Genomic DNA, 27,070 nt, shown 5'->3' with positions numbered 1-27,070 from the left:
GCTTTGAAAATGAACGATAGAAGCTAGAGTCTGGCTCCTCCAGTTATAGTGCCTCCAGTTATAGTGCCTTGAAAAAGTATTCATACCCCATTGAAATATTCCACATTTTGTCATGTTACAACCAAAAACGTAAATGTATTTTATTGGGATTTTATGTCATAGACCAACACAAAGTGGCACATAATTGTGAAGTGGAAGGAAAATGATAAATGGTTTTCAAATTTTTTTACAAATAAATATGTGAAAAAGTGTGGCGTGCATTTGTATTCAGCCCCCTTTACTCTAATACCCCTAACTAAAATCTAGTGGAACCGATTGCCTTCAGAAATCACCTAATTACTAAATAGAGTCCATCCGTGTGTAATTTAAACTCAATATAAATTCAGCTGTTCTGTGAAACCCTCAGAGGTTTGTTGGGGAACTTTTGTGAACAAACAGCATCATGAAGGCCAAGAAACACACCAGACAGGTCAGAGATAAAGTTGCAGGGAGATGTTTAAAACAGGGTTAGGTTATAAAAAAATCACCCAAGCTTTGAACATCTCATGGGACACTGTTCAATCCATCATCCAAAAATGGAAAGAGTATGGCACAACTGCAAACCTACCAAGACATGGTTGTCCACCTAAACTGACAGGCCAGGCAAGGAGAGCATTAATCAGAGAAGCAGCCAAGATGCCCATGGTAACTCTGGAGGAGCTGCAGAGATCCACAGCTCAGGTGGGAGAATCTGTCCACAGGACAACTATTAGTGGTACAATCCACAAATCTGGCCTTTATGGAAGAGTGGCAAGAAGAAAGTCATTGTTAAAAGAAAGTCATAAGAAGTCCTGTTTGCAGTGTGCAAGAAGCCATGTGGGGGACACAGCAAACACGTGGAAGAAGGTACTCTGGTCAGATGAGACTAAAATTGAACATTTGGCCCAAAAGCAAAACGCTATATGTGGCCGAAAACTAACACTGCACATCACCCCGAACACACCATCTCCACCGTGAAACATGGTGGTGGCAGCATCATGTTGTGGGGATGCTTTTCTTCAGCAGGGATAGGAAAGCTGGTCAGAGTTGATGGGAAGATGGATGGAGCCAAATACAGGGCAGTCTTAGTAGAAATCCTGCTAGAGTCTGCAAAAGAATTGAGACTGGGGTGGAGGTTCACTTTCCAACAGGACAACGACCCTAAACATACAGCCAGAGGAACAATAGAATCGTTTAGATCAAAGCATATTCATTTTTTTAGAATGGCCCAGTCAAAGTCCAGACTGAAATCCAATGAGAATCTGTGGCGAGACCTGAAAATTGCTGTTTACAGACGTTCTCCATCCAATCTGACAGAGCTTGAGCTTTTTTGCAAAGAAGAATGGGCAACAATTTCACTCTCTAGATGTGCAAAGCTGGTAGAGACATTCCCGAAAAGACTTGCAGCTGTAATTGCAGCCAAAGGTGGTTCTACAAAGCATTGACTCAGGGGGGCTGAATACAAATGCACGCCACACTTTTCAGATATTTATTTGTAAAAAAATGTGAAAACTATTTATCACTTTCCTTCCACTTCACAATTGTGTGCCAATTTGTGTCGGTCTATCATATAAAATCCCAATAAAATACATTTACATTTTTGGTTGTAGCATGACAAAATGTGGAAAATTTCAAGGGGTATGAATACTTTTTCAAGGCACTGTATATCATTTTTATCCCATAAGCAGAATTCCAAACGAACTCTTCAGTGCTAACAAAGTAGAGTATTTTCCCTAGAGACAGCCAGGAATGGGGAGGCCACATATTTATAGAATAAGTTAACCTTTTAACAAGGGGTCCCAGTAGTTGTGAATGCACGGAGCAATTTGTTGAAATATAGTTAGATGTAGATGCCATACTTGTAGGCTGCTGGCCCATTGTAGACATCCTTACATCCTGGGTTAAATGCTGGACACATCACATTGTAAAGTGAATGTGCACTTCCTGTTTCAAAAATTGTGCATAGGCAATCACTCTCTCTTATCCTACATTGATGCAATTATGTCTTTATATCCTAACCACAATAGTTGGATATCGTTCTGGCAAGCTCTTATTGCTTTAATTGCTCTTCTAGGAGTTGTTTTACCACAGGAATGTTGATGGGCTTTAGGTCTAGGTACCATTGTCCTTGACCCATCCACTCATTAGGTGTGTCCTTTTTTTACATCATAGGGGGGAGATATGGCGTGAAGACAACGGTGTCTTTTTTAGATGGTGATGGATGTAAGGTTTATATTTTGCAATTTGATTCACCATACTGTGATGTTTTGAAATGATCAATAAAATAGTTTTTTATATACAGACCTGGTTTATGCTGCACAGTCTCTGTAGGTAACCGCTATCCTAGGGGGTGGATACTATATCCACTTACTACAATTTTCTTTTTTTTTCATTTGATTGTTGTTTGGTTACATGAGACTACACACATTGTGTGGAAGACAAACACCAGTTAAGAAATTACTTCTGTTTTTGGAGTGTGATCGGGAAGTCCCGAAGGGGTAGGGGTGGGAGGAGGAGGAGCAGATCCATCCATCTCTCCTTTCTCTTCTGTGCATGGGAAAAATTGTGCTGGCTCTTGGTAGTGTGGGAGAGAGTATCACAGACACTTATACAACTGCAGCCAGCCCTCCGGACAGTTGCCAATTGATTAGGGTGTGCCAGTGGGCACGCCTATGGTTGTGGCACTCAGTTACTTTTGGATCCACAGTCTGGTCTGAATAACATGTCCATGTTTCAGGTAGTCTGAAACTGGGACATATGATTCAAAACCCAGGCTGCCCGGATGGGTGGCAACCCTAAGGCATAGGGTAAAGTGGCCCTGGATGTACCTGAGGTCGGAGGATTTCTTAGTAAATGCGAACAATGCTGATTCTTCCCAGCCATACTCCCACAATGCACCGTGGATAAACAGTCCTCACTAGACATTAGGTTCCTACATCACAATGGTAGTGTAACCGACCAAGCTGTGTGGCGGTGAGCGCTGCTCAGGCTGAGAGCTCCCTAGTACTCACCCTCTCACAGCCCGCACCATGTCCTTGTCTTTTATCTCTATGGCATTTAACTTACACTTCTTTAACAGTCGTTTCCCAACCAGCATCAAAAAGGGTGACAGTGATGTTGGATTCATGTGACTGGGTGGCCTATGGAGTGGTGGTGTACAGGACATGTGGGGTGTTTGGGTGATTATTACACTTGGCATTGTACAGAGGCATTAGGGAGTCCCCACATAGAGAAGCTAAGGCAGTCTCACCACATGAGGGGGCATTAGGAGAGCCTGAGAATTATTACAAAGCCAGGACTAGTCTCTGTGCATGAACACAATGCCGCTCTGCCAACTGAGAAGTTCCAGCTGCACACAGAATATTCATTCTGTGTGTGTGTGTCTATGGGGGTTATTTACTAAAGGCAAATCCACTTTGCACTACAAGTGCAAACTACAAGTGCAAAGTGCACTTGAAATTGCACTGAAAGTACACTTGGAATTGCAGTCACTGTAGATCCGAGAGGGACACGCAAAGAGAATAAAAAACAGCATTGTAGCTTGCACATTATTGGATAATAAAGTCAGCAGAGCTTCCCCTCCTTTCAGATCTACCCCTCAGATTTACAGCGACTGCACTTCCAAGTGCATTTTCAGTGCAATTTCAAGTGTACTTTGCACTTGTAGTTTGCACTTGCATTGCAAAGTAGATTTGCCTTTCGTAAATAACCCCCTTTGTATCCTTCCACACTGCCTGGGGAATCCATAGGACACACACAGGATTAGAAATGAGCAACCTTCTAATGTGGTTTTGCAGTGTAACCGCATCTCCTCTCAGCTCTAATGTCATCCGCAATCTGCGGCTATTTCCGTCCAGCCCTTGGGTTGCTTGGGGAGCCACAGTACGCTCTGAGTAATGTGTCTGGGTTTAAGCTATCTAAAAACTCGGACACATGATTCAGTACTCAGAATGTCCAGGGGCAACGTAGGGGACTCTTTAGTGGCTATAGATTTTAAAGAGGGCGAAGGTTGATAATAATGCTTGCGAAAGAGGAAAGTATTAATCTTTTACTGCAAGGTGCAACAAAAATGGCAACTGGTTATTTTTTATTTTTTATTTTTTTAGAAATGAACATTACCACATTACCACCTATTGCTAGACACAAGTTCATACACTTGCCCTAATATGTTCCAGTTCCTGCTAAAACCAACTATGTGTGTATTTAAAAAATAAGTATAAGAACAAATTTGGGTAAAGTGTCTGTGTAACAGAGCATTTACAGGCTGAAAAATAACCCCCACCACAGGTATGTTCAAGGGAGGGTCTGAAGAGCATAAAAAATGTGGTATGCACCTAAATGAGTGTCCAATACACGGCATTTTTTTAAGCAGTTTTTTCTTCCAGGAGCCTTGGCATTCAGAGGGATTTTGGCAAGCCTAACTCATCATGCTCAGATGCAGGTGCAGTCTCCCTTACCTCCATATCCCACAACTTCTCAGCTTCCCTCCCTCAGCAGCTCAGCAGGCCACATCTGATGGGGCAGAGGACAAGTGATCTGCAGCCAGGTGAGAGGCCCTCAAATGTCAGATTTGGCGTGCGGGCAGCCGGGCTGGAGCGTAATATAATGCAACTTCTCCAGAAGACCCAGCCACTGTAGGGTGCCCCTCCCTGATTGCTGCCAGAGTACTTTAGATTCAGTGGGGTGTCCTTGGATCCCTCCAGCTGTTCATTTGTGTTACCAGAGTTATACTTGGCTATATTATAAAGGGATGCTGTTTATAAAGTAGTGATTCTCTGCTTGACTCTGTTATAGAGTCTTACGGTGACTATGCTAAGCAGCCACAAGATGTTACCCTGATTGAGCCACAGAGACGTTGCAGGGAAGTGTTCATGTTTGTGGAGCTTTCATTATTCTGCAGTGTATACATTGTTTTTGCCATCCTGAACCTGTTTTACATTATTGCTTCTAACTTTGCACCTGTTTAGTAAAATGCAAGTTACAGTTTCTCTCTGATCATTTGGCCGATTACCTATACTGTTAAATCTGTATTCTTTAAAACAACCAGTCATATTGTTTATTTGAACTAGTTTCTCTGATACAGACAGCAGGAATATTATTTTCAAGTATGTACAACACAGACACCCCATTACTTTTTAAAACTGGCACTCTATAGTGCTTTTTAAAAAACAGCACTCCACTAATAAAGCCTCCATCACTGGCATCATTAAAGACATTACTGATCCTTGTGTTGGTATGAGATTTTTGTACAGATATCTGTCAAAATTTTTAATGCAAGTGACATACTTAAGTGATAGCCATGAGTGCATATGCATCAAAAATCGATGATATTTTACATTCATTAAACTGCAGCGTTATAAAACAAGATTTATGAAAACTATTTTTAATATTACGAATATTTATTTTCTTTACAGACATTGAATGCCCATGTTTAACAAAGAATGAAAGTTGTCATAAGAAAGTGATATGTAAATGTGCAAAACCACAGTTTATTAATATATTTCAAAGTCTCTGAAGAAATATAGTTTATATTTTGTTATGTGCAAATGATTTTTTTGTAATATATAATAATTAGGAAAATACAATTTCTTTTTAAAGCTGCCTAAAACCCATTTTAAACACAGTCCATGGATTTAAGCTCAACCTTTCACACATTTTGTTAAAGCACATCTCTAATGTGAAACAAACATAGCCCTTTTCATTATAATTTCCAATAATAACAAAACATCTGCCTGTTAGAACCACATTGCTGTAATAATGCCACTGAAATCACGGGAACATTATGCTGGATATCATTTATCTCGACTCAGTACATTATGCTCTGTTCCTATTCTTTATTGAGCTGAATTACTTAATATGACTAATGTGGGGGGTTGAATGCTGTGCATGTATAGCTTACCTAGATCTTCAAGGTCTGAGACTGGTAGTTCCCACATTTATTTTTTTCTATAATGTGCATGTATACTCCCAGAAAGTCTTGTTAAAGTCACTGATAAATGTTCCTATAGAAGGGGGGGGGGGGCAACTGGACCCCAAGGAGGTAATCCCCCCACTTGTCCAATCTGTTAGCTGTTCAATAACGAATAGCCCAAGTGATTGTATACTGTAGCCTACATATAGTCGCATTTAGAGGTCTATAGTTAACAAATACCCAATGAAACCATAAAGTGTATCTAAGACCAGAACTTTTATTTTAGTTGTGGGTAAAGAGTAATTAGAAGCCCTGTCAGGTTTTTATTGCTGTTTGCATCCATTCGGGAAATACAATCTCCCAGTTTGTCCTGGAAACCATTGTCACCAGGACTGAAAATGAGGGGGCAACTAAAATTTTGAGCTGCCACTGGAACAGGAATAAAGGGGAGATCTTCCAATGAAGACACTTGTTCCACTTTGGTCAACAAAGGATTTTCCTCACTTTTGGGAGATTTTCTCTCACTACCTGTTATGTCTACAGAACAGGAACTGAAGGAAAACCTTCCCATTATTTGTGATCCCTATTATCTTATTATTCCCTCTTAAAGTCTTATAAAAAATAGCAAATATGAAATATCCTGCTTAATCTGTTAGCCAAACATAACAAAACCTGTACTAAGGACTGAAAGGGAATGTGTAGTCTTTTCTTTTTCAGATATACTGTACATTGACTCGATGTAAAGATATATATATAGTGCATTGACGATGTAAATAACAGTATATATTTTTTTATTAAAGCTTTACATCTAAATTTCTTGCACACTATATTTTTCCTTTAAAGCAATTGGTTGAAGTCACCTACAGCAATTTAAGATTCACTTATCTTATTTTTTAGCCTGATCAATGCATGATTGCTAGAAATTGGATGCTTTAGTTAAAACAAAGCTAGGCTTTTTTTCCAATATGGATTAGGCTACATATGTTAGTTAGAATATGGTTCCCAGCCACCTAGTTATGATTGCTCAGTTATCTGATAATACTATAGTTATCACAACGCTCCTTGGTAATTGCATTTTTTTTACTACTGCTTTATACTGCTTTATTCGCATACCATGGGAGCAAATAAGTGGTTCTTTTTTGCTAGCATAAGAAGCTCTACTCTAGTACGTGGTAGCTGCAACCTGAATATCAGTGCAGTGTTACAATTACCACCAATACATATGGGGGATGATTTACTAAAACTGGAGAGTGCTAAATCTGGCGCTGCTCTGCATAGAAACCAATTAGCTTCCATGTGTTTTTTTGTCAAAGCTTAATCAAACAAGCTGAAGCTAGAAGCTGATTGGCTACCATGAGCAGCTGCACCAGATTTTGCACTCTTCAGTTTTAGTAAATCAACCCCAACGTGTTACATCTTGTACTTAATATTTTCCATATCGGGTTCATTAACAGGTATGTTAACTGTATGCCTAGAGTTACGCTTTAATGATCACTTGTGACCTAAAAACATTTGGAATTCAAAGATTTTCTCCTTTTTTTATAAATTTAATTTTTTTTAATGCAACAATATTACCACAATAATACTTTTCTTGAGTCCACCATCCTTTGCTGGCTTCCAACCTTATGCTAAACATTTTTGCAGTAGGTTATATTTACCTAAACAGCAGCTCCACGGAGAACTTTGCTGTGCAGCCTGGCTAGTGCTACTAAGTTTTGCTCAAAAATCTACCCAGCTCTGCACTGTAACCTCAACAGATTTGTTTGCCATTTGGATTCAATGTAGGTTACCACGCAGTAGATAGGATTTGGATAAAGTTAATGGAGTTTGGGCAATGCATTTGTGATAAAGGACTGGGAAGATTTTGGAGGGGAGATTGAGCAGTGCTAGCCAGATCACAAAGGGAAGATCTCTGTGGAGCTGCTATTTAGGCAAGTATAAGGTATTCTGAACACACTCATGGGAAGTGGGCAGCTAATGCCGTGTACACACGAGTGGAACGTCTGATAGAAAAAGTCAGACGAAGTCTTTTCATCGTCTATTCCGATCGTGTGTAGGCCTCATCGGACTTTTTTTTACGTAAATTCTGTTTGACCTAGAAATAGAACATGTTCTAAATATTTCCGACGGAACCAATTCTTATCGGGAAAACCGCTCGTCTGAATGTTGTTCCGATGGACCAAAAATGACGCATGCTCTGAAGCAAGTACTAGACGGAAGCTATTGGCTACTGGCTGTTGAACGTCCTTTTTCTAGTCCCGTCGTATGTGTTTTACGTCACCTCATTCTGGACGGTCAGACTTTGGTTTGACCGTGTGTAGGCAAGACCGCTTGAATGGAATTCCGTCTGAGAAACCTTCGGAGTTTATTCCGACGGCAAAACCGAATAGTGTTGTGCGTATTTTCACATTATGGCAAGAGCTACTGGGGCCTAGAATGCTTAAATTCTTCTTTTGGCAAGCTAATCATCTTACCTTAAATACAGAAGGCCACTAGAAGAAGCATTTTAAAATTTGTATATAAAACTACGCTGCGGTTTCCCTTTTTTATGAAATATTACACTTTCTCTACAATATACAACTTCTAGGGAGCATGGAACCAAACTTAGGTTCCCATTAAATTTTGTTGATGTGCATGTAGAAATGCATAAAGCACACTTACAAGAAAAATAAATTTGAGGCTTGATCTCGATCAAGAATATGTATGTTAAAATGAAGTTTTATGTCAACTTATGTACCATATAAACATCTGGAATATTGTACTGATGATACTGCCCAAAGCAAAATCATCTTTTTGTTTTGCATAAACAAACTGCCATCTGTACAGTGAGAATTTTGTAATTTACTAATATTCACTATAACACTTACAGAGTCATCCAAGAAGTAGTGTACTTCATCTTGTTCTGCATCCAGCGATGGGGGGAAACACAAAGAAACTTAAGATATCTTTTTTTTGTATGCCTTGCTATCAGAAATAAGTGTATATGACAGTACCAAGTATCTTTGATCTTTGGAATTGTTTGATCATTATGAAGTGAAGTGCATTAAGATTATTGTGTTGTTTTATAATGACAATTATGAATATCAGAACAGACACTTAGGAAGGTCATATCATCCTGAACTTACCATTCAGCAATGTTTTTTTTCACTATGACAGGAATAACAGGAGTTTTGTACTCACTGTAAATTCGATTGGGGGGCACAGGAATTCTTAGACTGTCGGGTTATAAGGCTGCCTATGTGAGGCATGGACACTGACAACAAAAAATGTTGTCCAGCACATAACCCCTCCCACAACCATAATGCCTCAGTTTTGTAGCAAGTAGTACTAAGAACATGAAGATTAAAAAAGAGACAATGGGTTTTTGTTCTTGGACACCAGGAAAATGATTTTACAGTGAGTACAACAATCATATTTTCTTTTTGTCCTTTAATGGAAACAAGAATACCTAAAATGCTTAGACTGCTGGGATGTCCAAAACCAGTCCAACAAAGGACTGGGCAATATTGCAAAAAAGGTTAACACATCCATTAAAAAACAACAGAAAACTGGGGACAGCTTGAACTTATAACACAGGAGACCAGGCTGTAGCCTTGCAAACTTGGATAGGTTGCATGATGCTGAATGATGCACTAACAAATCTAACAGAGTATGTCATTGCAGGAAAGAGTGGACCATGATCCTTGAGACCTTAAAGCCGTATTAAACCCAAAAACAAACATTTATTATATTGCAGCTTACCAATTCTAAGATGATTGCTGCATTGGTTTTCTTTTCTAAGCTTTCTTTCCTTTATATTCACCTGGTGCTCCTGCCTGTCTACTGTTTTTCAACAGAACAAGCTGTTCTACAGGTGTAGCAGTAAAGCCTCGTACACACGATCGGATTGTTGGCCAACAAAACCGTGGACTTTTGTCTGAAGGGTGTTGGCCCAAACTTGTCTTGCATACACATGGCCACACAATTGTTGGCCAAAAACGTAACGTACTACATTGTTTTTCAGCTCTTTAGCGCCACCCTTTGGGCTCCTTCTGCTAATTTCATGTTAGTAGAAGTTTGGTGAGTGTTGATTCGCGCTTTTCATTTCACACTTTTCATTTCACGATTTTCGTTTTGCACTTTTTATTTTGCGCTTTTCATTTCACACTTTTCAGTACGTTTCTGAACGGCCGTTCATCAACCAGCCATGATGTGGAATTGGAAGAGATAACGTGTTATTTATTATTGGCCTTGGAGTTATTGCTTTGACATTATTTTTTTGGTTGAATAATGATTTGATTTGGTATATTTTCGGATGCATAGAATGCACTTTTTGGTACTACTATTTCTATTTGCAGATAGCATGTCTAATTTTATTTGTTTTCTTTTTTTAATGCACAATAAAAAAATTGTGGAGAATAATACTTGGCTATGTGTTTTACTTCAAATGACAGTTTGGAAGTAGGCAGTTACATAAAAAAAAATACAATGTAAAATTGACAAGGGACACCAACATAGTTGTATCTTTGATCTTGAAAACTATGGGATAATGGTGTTGTGGTAACTTGCCCAAATTAAAAAAAAAAAAAAGAAGCATAATAATATTATTCTTGATATCATTACAAAAAAAAGCCTTTGAAAATTTGTTTGCAATAACTCCATCAGTAACACCAGCAAAGCAGCTTCATTATTATCCCATTAAAGAAGAAGAGAATATGTGCTGCATTTCGAGATTTCATAATTTGCCACGTCACAAATGTTAAATCTCCAATACGAACGCTAGTTTACAAGACCGACCACTTCTGGCTCATCCTTGCTTTGGACTTTTGTCCGACGGACTTGTGTACACACGCTCGGAAAATCTGACAACACACATTTGTCCGCGGAAAATTAGAAAACCTGCTAGCCAACATTTGTCAGCGGAAAGTCCGACAACAATTGTCCGATGGAGCATACACACGGTCGGATTTACAGCCAGCAGCCTGTCATCGAACATTTCCCTTCGGAAAGTCTGATCGTGTGTACGAGGCTTTAGAGGTCTGAGACAAACAATTTACTACTGACAGAGGTGCTCGCAATGATCAGCTTTTTATTTATTCTTTATGTAAAACCTTTATCCCCAAAGCAACAAACTACGCGCTGTAGCTGCTCATAAACTATTAGCTGGCGTTCAGCTTTAATTTGTTAGTGTATCTAAATCTGCTAGTACATCTGATACTCCCTTCTTGCCCCCCAGATTAACAATGCTGCTGTCCAAAGGTGCCCCTGTTGCTCCTTCATCCAGAGTGGGGGCACTCCAATACAGAAGGTGTGTTACTGGACTGATCACCAGGTGAAAAAAAAGCATAAAAATTAACACTGATGCAACTCCACATCTAATGATTGGTAAGCCGCAATATATATTACATTTTTTGGGGGGTTTAATACTGCTTTAAGCTTGAATAATGGCCTGTCTGAGCCACCTAGAGATGGTGAAATGAGAAGCCAATGTACAGCTATAGGGACCATCCAGGATAACAAAAAAAAATCAGTTTTCTTGAAGAAGCAGTGGCTAAGAGACCTTTGCAGCTTGAACAACATCCAGATAATGGAGGAAAATTTCATTTTTGGTGAACTGGAGCAGACAGACAGGAGAACAATATCTTGGTTGTGGTGAAAAACTACCTTAGGCAAGAAAGAAGTCCTGGACCTCAACACCACATTGTCCCTATGTAAACCTAGAAAAGGTTTCCTTGTAGAACAAGGCTGCCAGTTCAGACACTTGCTTCTACAAAGGTCCAAATGAAGGAGCGAAAGACCAATCAAGATAGATTTGAAAGAAAAACCTGGCCTTTGAAAGTGCTGAATGCTAAACACTGGTCCAGACACAGCTGCAGGAAGGAGAGGATTTGTGTCATGGAGAAACTCCTAGGGTGGAAGCCCTGAGACTCACACTAATGCCCGTACACACGATCGGACATTCTAACAACAAAATCCATGGATTTTTTCCGACGGACGTTGGCTCAAACTTGTCTTGCATACACACGGTCACACAAATTTTGTCGGAAATTCCGAATGTCAAGAACGCGGTGACGTACAACACATACAACAAGCTGAGAAAAATTAAGTTCAACAGCCAGTGCGGCTCTTCTGCTTGATTCCGAGCATGCGTGGAACTTTGTGCGTCGGAATTGTGTGCACACGATTGGAATTTACAACGGATTTTGTTGGAAAATTTGAGATCCAGATCTCAAATTTTGTGTGATGGAAATTCCGATGGAATATGTCTGATGGAGCCCTACACATGGTCGGAATTTCCGACAACAAGCTCCCATTGAACATTTTCCATCAGAAAATCCGACCGTGTGTACGGGACATAGGTTGATGACACTTTGCATGTCTAATGAGAGACCATGCAAAAAGCAACCTTCTTATTCCCCGTACACACGGAAAGTGTTTGATAGAAGCTTCTTGTCGGAAATTCCGACCATGTGTAGGCTCCATCGGACATTTTCCATCGGAATTTCCGTCAAACAAAATTTGAGAGCTGGTTCTCAAATTTTCCGACAACAAAATCCGTTGTCGGAAATTCCGTTCATGTGTACGCAATTCCGACGCACAAAGTTCCATGCATGCTCGGAATCAAGCAGAAGAGCAGCACTGGCTATGCATTTTTCTCTGCTCGTCGTCCGTGTTGTACGTCACCGCGTTCTTGACGTTCAGAATTTCCGACCAACTGTGTGTGACCGTGTGTATGCAAGACAAGTTTGAGCCAACATCCGTCAGAAAAAAAAACATGGATTTTGTTGTCGGAAAATCCTATCGCATGTACGGGGCATTAGCTGCTAGCATCAAAGGAACACACAAATTCAAAGATTCCATAAATCAAACAAAAAATTTAAAAAAACAGGGCTTCAACAGCCGTGCCATTAAGGACATCAGTCATGAAGTTGGATGGAAAAATGGTCCTTGGGTTCTAGGTTTTTTTAGTCAAAGCTTAGTTGAACAAGCTAAAGTTAGAAGCTGATTTAGCAGTTTTAGTTTTTTTAGCAGTTTCCAGTTTTAGCAAATCAACCCTTAGCCTAGGTTCACATTAATACGAGTTTGAAATCATGCAAATTCAGCTGAACTCGCACAATTTCAAACTGGCAATGCAGTCCGACTTTGAGGGTGTTTTGACAGACATCTTTGCAGATTCATGCACAGATGTCTATTGAAATCGCCCCCGAAGACGCTAAAAGTAGTACAGGAACTACTTTTGGGAATTGGCGCGGCGCCACAAAGTCGGTAACGCACCGATTTGGACGGTGCCATTGCCAGCAACAGCTGACAATTTGGCATGCAATTTGACATGTCAAATCGCATACCAAATCAGCCCAATGTGACATAGGCTTATGAGTCAGCTCCAGTGAAGATTTGTGAAGGTTCAGGTTCCACCTGAAATACAGAACAACAGTATAGATCCAAAACTAGGAATCTGTGCTGCTTGGCTAACTAGTGACCTTATCCTGGATTTTCATATTTGGCTCAGCTGTAGAAGACTAGAGAAAAAACACCAGCATGGTGGTACAAACGGCCAATCCCCCTCCTCCTCCAGGGGCTCACGAGTGCATAGGCTTTAGTGGTGGAGTTTTCTATTGGTCTTCCCATAGCATCACTCTCATAGTCCTGAAATGCATAATCCTTGCCATACTAAATGTATTGTTTTTTTTCTTCCTCTTCCCCTCATTGGTTTGTTTCGATTCATGTTTTCTGGGATGGCTGATTAGTTTGTTCTGTATAGCTATTGAATTTGTGGGAGTGCATGACACTGGGTGACATCTCTTAATCTGGCTTTTTGGAAAACCGGATAAAAATGGTGATTTAAGTTTTGTGTCATACAGTATGCAATGTATAAGTACTGTTTTGTCTTCTTTTTCAATAAAGATAAAGTGAAAGAAAAAACACACACACAGCATAAAACTGGGAAAACCTGCCCTCATTGGCAGACTGGAGAGACTTCTGGAATTTTTTTATGTGGGATAAATCTACCAGTGCTTGTTAACTGACTGGAGAGACTTCCAAGTTTTATCTTATTCAACATGAATCTACCAGCAACTGTTAAGCCTTCGTACACACGGACAACCGAACGCAGTTACTTAAAATACGAAAATTTTCGTACAACAGAATACAACATCAGAAGTGATGTAATGTGTTGAATAGTTTTGCATGTATTCTTTTGTTTCTGAGCATGCGTAGTCTTGCTCTTACGTTTTTTTTCGTATGAAAACCGTACTGATGAAATGAAAATCGGACGTTGAGTTCACATCCGACAAAAATTTTATAGTCTGCACAACCAGCTTTTGTCTGGCGAAAAAGCGAAATCGGCCGTAGAAAGCACTGTACCAAAGATCCAAAAATCGTCAGACAGCTCGTCGTACAAATTTTTCCATCCGATTTTCGTATCGTGTGTACGGGCCTTTAATAGTGGAAAAAAAAATCTTCCAAACAACAAAGAACAGCAGAACTAAAGAAAACACAGAGGCATGATGGTTGCAGATGGAGATATTCTGTGCTAGCCAATGTTTTTGGTTTCCAGTGTCCATTTGTGTATGTGGTACTAAAACCTGACAGCCAATACTAAGAATTCCTGTGTCCCTCTATGGATGGAAAAAATGTCTAAACAAGTGCCCTTTACACATTTTTTTTTTTTCTAGAAGCTTTTTACAGTCCAACTTTATCAAATGCATTTGTGAAATAAAATCATTATTTTCGTACCCATTGCTTACACTCTATTAGCTCTGGTTTATCAATTTCAACATGGTTTAAGGGTCACTGATAGAGAAATCACGGTTCATTTTTACACTGTAATCCAGTAACGCTCAAAGTTTTGCAGTCTTCTGGCTGCTTTTCAACTGATAACATAGCTAAAAGAATAGTAATAAATATTTGTAAAACATCTATCATTTGGGGATAGGCATACGGAAAACTAAAATATCTTTAAATGCAGTAATTTTAAGGTCTGTTTAGAATAACGTCCTTCCTCTTTTGGAGGAATGACAGCAAATCATTAACTTAGCACTTAAAACATCTATTACAATATTCCAATTATTACCTTCGAAACAATGCATACAATTAAGCCACACACAAATGACAGAAACATAATTTGTGACTTCTAAGAAGTTAATGTACATAAGTATTATATTACTACCACTGAAAGCAAAAAGTAACCAGAAACCATATCAAAAAATAAAATAAACACAATATGGTATGTGACACTAAATCATTTTTTTTGTTTGCATTGTCATTAAAAATTGAAACGGCTGGTATGGCTTGCCAATTAAGGGACCTATGATGCAACTGATTATGAAATAATAAACCAACTGCATACTGTATCGTAGAAATACCCTTCAACGGTTGACTTTTTTTCCTCTTCTCTGTTGTGGCTTGATTTTCACCACTTTCCCACTAACGAACGGCTTAACATGTCATGTCAAAACCTTAGTATGAACACACTGGCTTTGGTTGCTCTCACAAGAATGATGGTGTGAGCTATAGGGGAACGGATGAAATGACAAATTATACTATTAGCAGGTTACAGTAAAGCACCTGCAGTATATCCTGATATACAGATTCTGCAGATTTGCTCATATCTGTTTGTCTTGTAGGTTGCATTGCATTGCTAATCAAAAGAGGTAAAACTAAAGGTTATTTTTATTCACGACGTAGACTGATGATCAGCTGGAGTTATTTAACGTCTTTTAATCCTGGGAGCTGTGGATCGTATTCCTTTAGGAATGCTTGTGAAGTATAGAAATTTATATACCCTCTGTCCGTTTTCATAGTGACTATTGTCATAGAAAGTGTGATGATTTGACAAAAGGCATTGTGAATTATGTTGATAATACAATTGAAACATGACAAGTTAAAATTTAAGGCCTTTATCTGGAAATGAGCACTCTTTTAGAAATAGTCTATGAACCATATTTACAAATGCTATAGTATTTTTTATAGTTAAAAGTAACAGTTTTCTGTTCACAGTGCCAATATCTGGGTATAAGAACCACAATGCGTCAGTAATTTGGCATGGAGTCAGTAGCTTAATATTTACAGAACATGTACAGATGCAACAATAAATCTGTTCCAAATACATTTATGAACCCTCTATCACAGCAAGGAGACAGTGGCTATGTTTGGTTAAGCACCAAATATGTCCATCCAACAGCCTCTGTGAACCTTTTTTTAAGCTCACTCTACTTGTTAAATCCAAAGTGGTGTACAACTGTTCACAAGTTTTGTAGTATAGTGTGGGTAGTGCTTCAATTAAATTGTTTGCTCTTATCTAGCGTGTACAAAATGTAAAAATAAAAGAATATCTTGTCTGTGATCCTTTAGGTATCAACAATACCAAGTTGTCTTCTCAGACTGATTCTTTTCTAAGTCCAGTTGATGCTGGTGTTTTTCTGTGGTTCTTGTTTAATGTGATGTATTTGCTCCTGCAACATGGATTGACGGTCCACAAGAGGATGGGAGCAGCTGCAATAAGCTGTGAAAAGTAGTAAAAAGTACCAACCCTGCTACATAACTCTGCAGATGACACCATCTGCTTTTAAAGTTTTTCAGGGATATCCACACATCTGAGTCGTCCTACTCCATCTGTCGATTTCATCATTGGAAAGTAGGGTTGCTGGTCTTGCTCATACTGAGATAAGACAGAAATGTTGGAAGGGCTGATATAGCAGTATACCAGACTGTGAGAAATGGATTCCCAACGTGCTTAGATATCTATACTCTGCTTCCTTCTGACTTTCCTTAAGCCTGTTGTAAAGAGCAACAGCAACCCATCTAAGCATTATATGTATCCCTCTTCACTGAAAGCAGCAAGAAAAAGAACAGCAATGCTACAGGTAAGAGATGATCACTAGAGGGCTCCACCTTCACTGATCTTTTGGTCTTCTTTGCCTTCTTGGTCGGTTACAGGTAGCAGGTGGTCATTGTCCTTGCTGCAATGCTTGTGTATGAGACCCCTCCATTTGGCCCTGTTCTTCCTGAGGTGACTTAGCATTTTTTCAGATAGGGGAGTCTGTCCAGTAAATCTTGACCACTCCAAAAACAATGGCTCTGCAATGTAGTTTATGAAGCCTGCGGACAATGAATAGTAAGAAGAGTCTGTGATGTAGAATTTTATGTATAACAGTTTAGGACTTGTTAAAGAATAAACTCAAGGAAGCAGTGTTTAAAATATATTACTACTACTATCTGCTTAACAACAATCCACTGAAATGTTAGAGAAATGCCAGCACACTAAAAACGCACACTGTTTTGGGGATTTTCTATGAGATGAAGGAAACATAAAAATCCAAGATGACTCTCTGCCCCCCACTCCCGCACATCACTGCAGGCAGCTCATATACCAACAGATGAAACTTGACATGTCTTTGCTACTCTGCCTCGGCCACCAGATGGTGCTGTGCATATAGAAAGTAAATGATCTGCAGATCAGTTGGAATAAAAACACATCCTAGATTTTCTGGGGTGCTGGGATTCACATAACGCCAAGAGACATCATGACTCATATGCCAACAACGTATTATTTTGGTTGTCAGGTTTGCAAGGGGGATCCTATTTACATATTAAAGATTAAGCACATACACACACATTTTCACCACAATCAATTTGCAAGTATTTACAGCATGGTCATACAAATATATATTGCTTACTGACCTTGCCATAGTCCTTTTTTAAGTATTCAACAAAAATATAGCTGCTACCTTTTCTATAAAAAAAAAAGGTCTTCCTACTGCAACTTTTACAATCCTGCCCAATTGTAGTAAATCCCAGGCTGTTAAAATACCAGTTATGTGTTGACTAATTTAACATCTCTACATTGAAGTGACAGAAAGGACACACATCAATCACGTTACCTCTTAAAATACAATGTTATTCAAGCTGACAAATACATAATGCCGATTCCCACCCAGGAACTGGCCTCTGTGGTGTGTTTTACCCTCCCAGGCCTAATCACAGGATTAATCCCGGGAAGGTGAAATGCATCAGTGAGGGCAGTTCCTGGACAGGAACTGGCAAAATAAATTTGTATTCAATACAGTGATGTCATTGGTTTGTGACCTTTCTATCCCTTGTATGCTATTACAGGACACAAGGACACGCTCTACGGGAATTGGGTCTCTGGATGTGTTCTTGTACTACATTTGGATAACAACTCTACATAGTTATTAAAAACGCTGTTGTCATAACTTTGCAGGTCATTTTAGTAACTTTTTAGGTCCTATTTATACTTGAACAGTTTTGTTGCTGTTAAATTCATGTGGAACTGCAAAAAATACACAATGAGATTTGTACCATTCCAGTCAATATCCAAAATGACTTCTGTTTCCTCTAGGATAGGGACTTTAAAAGTGCCAAATATATATATGAAACCATGAGTTAAAACAATACAATTGTACTCTATTCTTTTTGCAAGATTTTGTATCGTTTACAATGACCTTTGACTGCGGGAAACTATCCTTATTGCCTCTAAACAACCACTTCTAAATAAAGTTATTCCCACACACCATACCAATGTACTAAGCATGTCATTTATAAGCCATTCATTCCATTTGTGCCCTGAATCCACATTAAGATACACTATATTACCAAAAGTATTGGGACGTCTGCCTTTAGACGCACATGAACTTTAATGATATCCCAGTCTTATGCCCCGTACACAGGGTCGGATTTTTCGATGGAAAATGTCCGATCGGAGCGTGTTGTCGGAAATTCCGACCGTGTATGGGCTCCATCGGACATTTTCCATTGGATTTTCCGACACACAAAGTTGGGGAGCAGGAGATAAAATTTTCCGACAACAAAATCCGTTGTCGGAAATTCCGATCGTGTGTACACAAATCCGACGGACAAAGTGCCACGCATGCTCAGAATAAATAAAGAGATGAAAGCTATTGGCCACTGCCCCGTTTATAGTCCCGACGTACGTGTTTTACGTCACCGCGTTCAGAACGATCGGATTTTCCGACAACTTTGTGTGACCGTGTGTATGCAAGACAAGTTTGAGCCAACATCCGTCGGAAAAAATCCTAGGATTTTGTTGTCGGAATGTCCGATCAATGTCCGATCGTGTGTACGGGGCATTAGTCTGTAGGGTTCAATATTGAGTTGGCCCACCCTTTGTAGCTATAACAGCTTCAACTCTTCTAGGAAGACTGACCACAAGGTTTAGGAGTGTGTCTATGGGAATGTTTGACCATTCTTCCAGAAGGGCATTTATGAGGTCAAGCACTGAACAAGAAGGCCTGGCTCGCAGTCTCCACTCTAATTCATCCCAAAGATGTTCTATCCGGTTAAGGTCAGGACTCTGTGCAGGCCAGTCAAGTTCTTTCACCCCAAACTCGCTCATCCATGTCTTTATGGACCTTGCTTGGTGCACTGGTCCAAATCATTTGGTGGAGGGGGATGTTTTTCAGGGGTTGAGCTTGGCCCCTTAGTTCCAGTGAAGGGAACTCTTAAGGTGTCAGCATACCAAGACATTTTGGACAATTTCCTGCTCCCAACTTTGTGGGAACAGTTTGGGGATGACCCCTTCCTGTTCCAACATGACTGCGCGCCAGTACACAAAGCAAGGTCCACAAAGACATGGATGAGCGAGTTTGGGGTGAAGGAACTTCCCTTCCCTTGTGTCAAGTGGGAGGAATAGTACCCCATTGCTGGTGTTAGCAGAAGGAATAGTGCCCCTCATTGGTGTCAGTGGGAGAATTTGTCTCCCATCCCTTGTGTCAGTTGGAGGAATAGTACCCAATTGTTGGTGTCAGTTGGAGGAATAGTGCCCCATCATTGGTGTCAGTGGGAGAATTAGTTCCATATTCCTGGCGTCAGTTGGAGGAATAGTTCCCCATTCCTGGTGTCTGTGTGAGGAATAGTGCTCTGTCTTTGGTGTCAGCGGAAGGAATAGTGCCTCATAAAATTGGGCCACGTCCGGCCTGTGATCCGCAGATTGGAGACCCCTAATCTAAACAATTTAATGATTTGAATATAATGATATTCATCATTTTTACACACACTTTATTTTTCTGTTTTTTTGTTTTAACTTACAGAAGTAACCTCAACATTACACTACTCATAGTACCATATTTATACCTGCTCTTTACCTTGCATTGTCTCGTAAACACAGATGATATCATTTTTTTATGTTAGTTTGTAAGTGAATCTACTAGACTTCACGTTTCATGTCTAGTTGGATAAGGATTTCATTTTAAAGACAGGTATGCATGCATTTATCACTAGAAGTGAAATATTCAACATTAAGTCCGGGTGCACAAATGTGCGGCCGTGGGTTTGTGCCTAGGGTCGGGTGCGTGTCTGTTCACCACTTTAGGTGAATTCGCACCTTAACCAGACTCAAACACACTCAGGACCCTTTTGCAATCTGCTCCACGGCCGCCCCGGAGCTTTGTGAACTGGCTCCATTGAGAGCCCGTCACACTCGCATGTCATGCGTATTGCATGGGGGGAAACCCACATCCAATTCCCACATATGTGAACCCAGCCTTAATCATGTGTCAATCCCATCTTCTTCACCTAATTATCCTGGAAGTCTGTGTATACAACATGACTGAAAGCCTGAATAATGTTCACATATTATCAGAAAAAAGTAAATAAAAACTAATTAAAGGGTTAGTTCATCTTCATTAAAGATGACTATACAGTTACAGGGTGTCTGTATATAAAAACTGCAGCTTTGACCAATGATAATTAATGTCGTTGCTATGGGTGCAGGCCATTTACACACCTCCTAAAGCCTGACTATAAAACTCCCAGAGATGGCATCATCCCTTCTTGCCTTATTGCTGGGATGTTGCTAAGACATTCCCAGCTGTTACCGCTCACCCCTTTCTCAAATTCAAATCTCCTCACATGTGCTCTATCTCTCTTTTGGTGGAAGCTCTGAGCCCAGAAATGCTGCAATAGAGGAGACAGTGGACATTATATGTTCAGGGGTTTCAGGGCTTGCTCAATAATAACGGGGAGTGTCCTGGAAACAAGGCAGGTTGGGGTGATGCCAACTCTGGGAGTTTTTTGGTCATGCTTTGGGAGGTTTGTAAATGGCCTTACTCACATAGGCAGTTTTTTTGGTAAAGATGAACTAACCCTTTAAGCTTTCTGGAGTCTTTGAATAAAAAAGGAAAAACAGCAAAATCATCAACAAGTAGAAATGAACCTAGGCACATACTTACCAACTTGTATATTAGGTATGGAGTCTTTTTGTTGGTTGCAAAGTGGGCTTATTTCCAGACCAAATTTCCGCTCAAGATCTCCTAAAAAGCACACACAAAAAGAAAACTGAATTTTCAGACACTAGCTTACAAAAGGCTTACCTAAAAACTGCATATACTGCAGGAGCAAAATTAAAATGCAATAGTTATTTAACAGAAAACGGATTCTTCTACCTTGTTTTTTGCTTTAAAATGTTATTAAACCCAGGACCCTGCATTCACTATATCTGGTGTCCCACAGTACACAGAACATGGAAATGCAATTATTTTAGTAAATATAAACTCCTAAATACCTTTTCTCATCAACAGTATATGGCAGTCTAGTGACTTCTATCAGTGTCTAGCGGAGCACTGGTTAAAGCTTGCAGGAGGAGTTTTCATTCTCCTCTGATTGTCCAATGAGGCTGCATGACTCCTGACCCTCTGTCTGGACGGTGCTGATTGGCCCTGTGCTGATCACATGCACCCCCCCCCCCCCCCAAAAAAAAAAAAAATCTCTCTAGCAATATACACTATTCTGAGCATGTGCAGAGTGCCACCAAGACTCGGTAATATCAGGAGATGGATTAGGACTGTGGAAGAAGGGAAGGTTTAGAGAAGACAGGATCAAACAGCCTTTTTACACAATGCAGAGGATTAACCCCTTAGGTTCCACAGTGAGTATAACGAGCATGCTTTACTGTATATATAGACTGATTTTACTGTTCTGGGTTTGGTAACACTTTAATTAAAAATACTTTTTAAGCCTCATTAATCAAGCCGATTTTGGCCATACACCACCACAAAAATAGGCATAAATTTCCGGCAGGAACAGGTGTATGCAATCAGCTGACAGGAAGTCGGTACAAATCAATGATAGGCTGACAAGCACTGTTGCTGTACATATGAATCCGCACATCTGAGCAGTTACATGGGATTAAGGAGAGATGAGCAACCCTGGACACAGACAGTCTTTTTCCAGGGCCGCTCATCTGTCTGCGATTGCAACTGCTTAGATATGTAATTACATACGTACAGTTGCGGCACTTGTTAGCCTCATAGCCTGTGATTAATTTTTACAGGCGTCTTGGCTGCAGCTGACCACACACAAGCATATGCCCCCATCTTAGATTTATACAGGTTTTTGACAGTGTACAGCCCTAATTGGCCGTGTGAATAAGGCCTTTACTCCACTTACATAAGGCTTAATTAAAAAAACTTTAGCACATGCCACCGCAAACTTTAATTTAGTTGTGTGACTGTAATTTTAAAATCTCTTTGGATTCAGCAGAAAATAAGGATCCTTATTCTAGTGTGTTAGCTTTGTGAACTGAGCCTATTTTGTTTTATTTCATCTGAATTCTAAAGGTTTGGAAGAAGAGGAGAAGAAGCCCCCTCTCTCCACCCCCAAAAATGAAATTCATTTCAGGTGGAAGTGATCTTTCCATATCAATGAATTAAAGTGGTTGTAAACCTCAGACATGAAATGTGAACAAAGCATTTCCTTCTCTAGTGTGAGGGGCGGCACAGGGGTATAGTGGGTAGCACTCTCACCTAGCAGTAAAAAGGGTTGCTGGTTTGAATCCCAACCACAACACTACCTGCCTGGAGTTTGCATGTTCTCCCTGTGCCTGCGTAGGTTTCCTCCGGGTACTCCGGTTTCCTCTCACACTTCAAAGACATGCTGGTAGGTTAATTGGCTTCTGTCCAAAATTGGCCCTAGTACATGAATGTGAGTTGGGGACCTTGAATTGTGGGCTCCTTGAGGGTAGGGACCAATGTGAGTGCGCGATGTATGTGTGGAGCGCTGCGTAAATTGAAGGCGCTATATGGGTACCTTAAATAAAATAATATAATAGATGAGCATCTTAATGAGACACAATGTACAGGGATAGGGACAATTGTAGACACACACCCACACTCACTCAGGTTGAACTGGATGGACTGGTGTCTTTAACCATGTAACTATGTAACTATGTGTGTACTTGTCTCAATTAAAAGCACTAAGTGTAATTTCTGTCTGCTGCTTCATTCCTCTGCTATCAGCATAAATCCCTTCTAACAAGTTGTCCTGACACCAAGAGAAAAATGGAGCTCCAGCTGATTGACAGCATCAGCTCTGTGCTTTGTGAAGGGGGTGTGGCCCTTCCCTCCAATCAGCTCTCAGGGCTCTTCTCACTGAGCTCTACAGAGTGCAATTTCAGCTCTCGGACCGCTTTTTTCTGACAGCTTAGACAAGCTTTTTTAACTTCCAACTTTGTACAGAAGTAGAGACTGCAGATAAACAGTTATGACGTATGTAGGAGGATTTGTTTTATCTCTGTGGCCAGTCACTCCACTGGGTATACAGTATGTAAGGGTTTACAACCACTTTCATTGTTAAAATATTTAAAAACTTGGAACGAAAACAATTTACTAGAAATTGTTATTTGGAAGGTTATGTAGAAACTACAGAAGAAGCAGATGTTTATGAGGCCAATATAACCACATAAAACTGAGTCACGACCCAAGGCATAAAAGAGCCATACAAAACAAGAATCTTGCTTTTAGAAACTTATAAAAGGAAACCCAGGGCAAGATCTTGCAGAATTCTATTAGTTCTTATCAATATTTTCCTATATATATTGGTGTGCCTGCTACAATACAGAGCTTTGTTCAGCTGTGCTTAGCTTTGTTCATAGGTACACACACACACACACACACGCACCGTAATGGAAAGTAAATGAACAGAAAAGAAAGCCAAATCAAATCAATATTTGGTGTGACCACCCTTTGCCTTAAAAACAGCATCAATTCTGCTAGGTACACTTGCAAACAGTTTTTGAAGGAACTCGGCAGGTAGGTTATTTCAAGCATCTTAGAGAACTAACCACAGATCTTCTGTGAATGTAGGCTGCCTCAAATCCTTCTGTCTCTTCATGTAATCCCAGGCAGACTTAATGATGTTCAGATCAGTGCTCTGTGGGGGCAAAACCATCATTTCCAGGACTCCTAGCTCTTCTTTACACTGCATATAGTTCTTAATGACATCTCCCTGATGGTATGAGATGATAGATAAGTATCTGCCTGTAGCATTGAGGACACCATTGATCCTGACTAAATCTCCAACTTCATTTGCAGAAATGTAGTCCAAAACTTGCAAGGAACCTCCAACAGCTTCACTGTTGCCTGCAGACACTCATTATTGTTCTGCTCTGCATCCCTTCGGCTGCTACAGCCAAATATTTTAGATTTTGACCCATCAGTTCAGAGGACCTGCTGCCATTTTTCTGCACCCCAGTTCCTATGTTTTCATCCATAGTCGCTTAGCCTTGTTTCCACATTGGAGGTATGGCTTTTTGGCCATAATTCTTCCATGAAGACCATTTCTCTAGACAGTAGTTGGGTCCCACTGGTTTCCATCAGCTTTTTGCTCATGGCACTGCTAGACATCTTCCGATGTCAAATGGAAGTAGCCATGATGTGCCTTTCATCTGCTGCATTAAGTTTCCTTGGTCGACAGCTGCATCTACAGTCCTCAACTTTGCCTGTTTATTTGTGCTTCTTCAAAAGAGCTTGAACAGCACAACTTAAAACCCCAGTCTGCTTTGAAATCTTGGGAGAGACTTTGCTGATGCAGTATAACTATCTTGTGTCCTGTTACTGTTCCCAATCTTGCTATGGTATATGACCTGTAACATGAAACTGCCTTCCACAACCTCACCTTAGTAGCAGAGTTTGGCTGTTCCTCACTGAGTTTTAAGCCCCCTATACAGCTGTTTCTGTTATGGAGGCTGGGTTTCCTCCTACATATGAAATTAATTATCATAAGCAGCTACTTGGTGTAATTGAATATTCATACACATGTCTCGTATCTAACAAAATCACTGACTTTGTGGAAGTGTACAAAGTGTGCAAGTGTAAGAACTGATGCTGGTTTGAAGTCATAAGGTTGTGACGCCAAATATTGATTTTAGATTTTTTTGTGTTCACTCATTTTGCATTTTGGAAATTGATAAACATATTTTTTTTTTACACCTGCTTAAAACTTTGAGTATGAGTACTTTATATACAAATATATATTTATATACTGTAAAATATAAACATTTATACAGTACAGTATATACTAACTGATGTAAAAATACATACGCTACATTGTATTTTCTATTTATACATGTTTAAAATGTGCAAGATCATATGGTTTACCATGGATTCTAAAAGTGATTTCTGAACAACATAGCTATGGGATGTAAATAGGTAAAATAAATGCCGTAGAACAGTATATCAGGATGTGAGGCAGGAGCAAGAAACAGAGAGGGGTAGGGCAGGGAGGCAGGAGGGGTTGGAAAGCTTAGACAACTGCATCCAAGGATATGGAAAACCTGAGGCTTAGAGCAATGGGTACACTAAATCTCCAAGTCTACAGTGAGCATCCTGTATTTCCTAATTTCTACTCCATTACAGAAATGAATGCAAGTTAAGGCTAATTAACTTTAAATATTGTTTTTTGATTTGGAGCCTTAGCCTTGTCCTAGGCGGATATTTTAACCATTCTGTAAATACACAGTTGAAAGCCACTGGCTTAGTCCAGTGTTTTTGGACTGTCTTTATTTTCTGGCAGTATCTGACCTTGTCTGTAGAATTCTTCACAGACTCTCTCACTCCACTGCTTGCTTAGCTCCCAAACACGACAAGGATTGCAGATATCAGCACACTTCAGAGCAATCTGCAAAATAGACAGGGTATAAGCATAAAGGCAAGTGTCATGCTATTCACCTGTACAGTTATCACATCTCAACATTATGTCATCATGTGGAAGTCTTTGATTTTGGCAGCTATTGTGGCCATTTGTGTGCCCCCCACGACTACAACTTTGTCATCCTAATCATACAAATTGTATAGCATAACTCTTATTTTACAAGCAATAACTGTTTTATGAAACTATGGGGAATATGTACTACCTTTATACTTTCTATTCAAGAGTACAACTCATGTTACTTGCTATCTTAGGTATGTAGTAAATACATAATGTTACCAATGAAGAGTAATGATGGCCAAGTAAGTGTCCTTTATTTGACAGTTCAGGTTATGTTAGATTTCTTTTGGTGGAAATAAAAGTAAATAATTTTCTCAACAAAATAATAAACTGCTTGGATATTGAACAAAAAGCATATAAAATGTGATCATACAATATAATGAACATACACATTTGTGTGCAGCTATTATTTAACAGTTTCTGTTGTCCCCATACAAACTGGACAGCTGGTCAGCAATGAACATCTGGAACATGCAGATGGGCCTGTATGGGCATATAGCCAAACCTTAGACAGATGGGGATACCCAAAATGTTGGCTAATTTGTTCACATATACATGCAAAGGAGATTATCTAAATATGTTCAATGTGCAAAAATGCTTTAAAAAACTTTGATTTGAATGTATAATTATATTATTGGCTGGAAACAGCCATATTTGCCCACTGCATACAAAAGCCCTACTCTGCAGTATGCACAGTGGTTGTGCTCAACCTTTGTTAATCACAGAAGTACGAGTGAAAATCAAACACATATCCCTGTTTAGGTGTTAATCGAATGCTTTTTTGCCTGATAGAATAAGAATAATATGGAAGAGTTTGCATCTGAAAACATGAACACCACACAAACAATTACACTGTAGTAATTAATGTGCACTATACTTTTTCTTTACTACAATGGTGGTCATACACTGTGCCTTGTTCATAGCCTCATATTCATACATGGGCCAATACTGTATGTGTGAATCTGTTTTTGAATGAAATACAGATTACTTTTTACTTTTTTTAACATAAAAACTCTAAACCTTTTTACTTTGTAATTAGACCTATTTACTATTAAAACCCCCTGAAGATATGAAAGAGGGTATTGCTTTTTTTTATTTAGCAAGAGAAGGAAAACTCTCTCATGGTCTGCAATAATTCTT

At 39.6% G+C, this 27,070-nt stretch overlaps 1 protein-coding gene across 2 annotated transcripts in view; it reads right to left on the bottom strand.

Annotated features, from left to right (window-relative positions):
* Positions 1-14,006: 14,006 nt before the first annotated feature.
* The window catches only part of PDE7B (phosphodiesterase 7B), a 478,356-nt gene continuing 465,292 nt past the window's right edge, over positions 14,007-27,070 (bottom strand). For both annotated transcript variants that reach the window (XM_073627328.1, XM_073627327.1), the window contains 3 exons: positions 25,744-25,840; positions 21,118-21,198; positions 14,007-17,008 (listed from right to left, as the gene is read on the bottom strand). In XM_073627328.1, the coding sequence (XP_073483429.1) occupies positions 16,788-17,008; positions 21,118-21,198; positions 25,744-25,840 (399 nt within the window). In that variant the 3' untranslated portion in view covers positions 14,007-16,787. The remainder of the gene's footprint in view (positions 17,009-21,117; positions 21,199-25,743; positions 25,841-27,070) is intronic.

This window comes from Aquarana catesbeiana, linkage group LG04 (genome assembly GCF_042186555.1).
Source record: "Aquarana catesbeiana isolate 2022-GZ linkage group LG04, ASM4218655v1, whole genome shotgun sequence".
Taxonomy (NCBI): domain Eukaryota; kingdom Metazoa; phylum Chordata; class Amphibia; order Anura; family Ranidae; genus Aquarana; species Aquarana catesbeiana.
The sequence above is the reverse complement of the archived record's forward strand: the minus strand, read 5'-3'. Positions and strand labels throughout refer to the sequence as shown.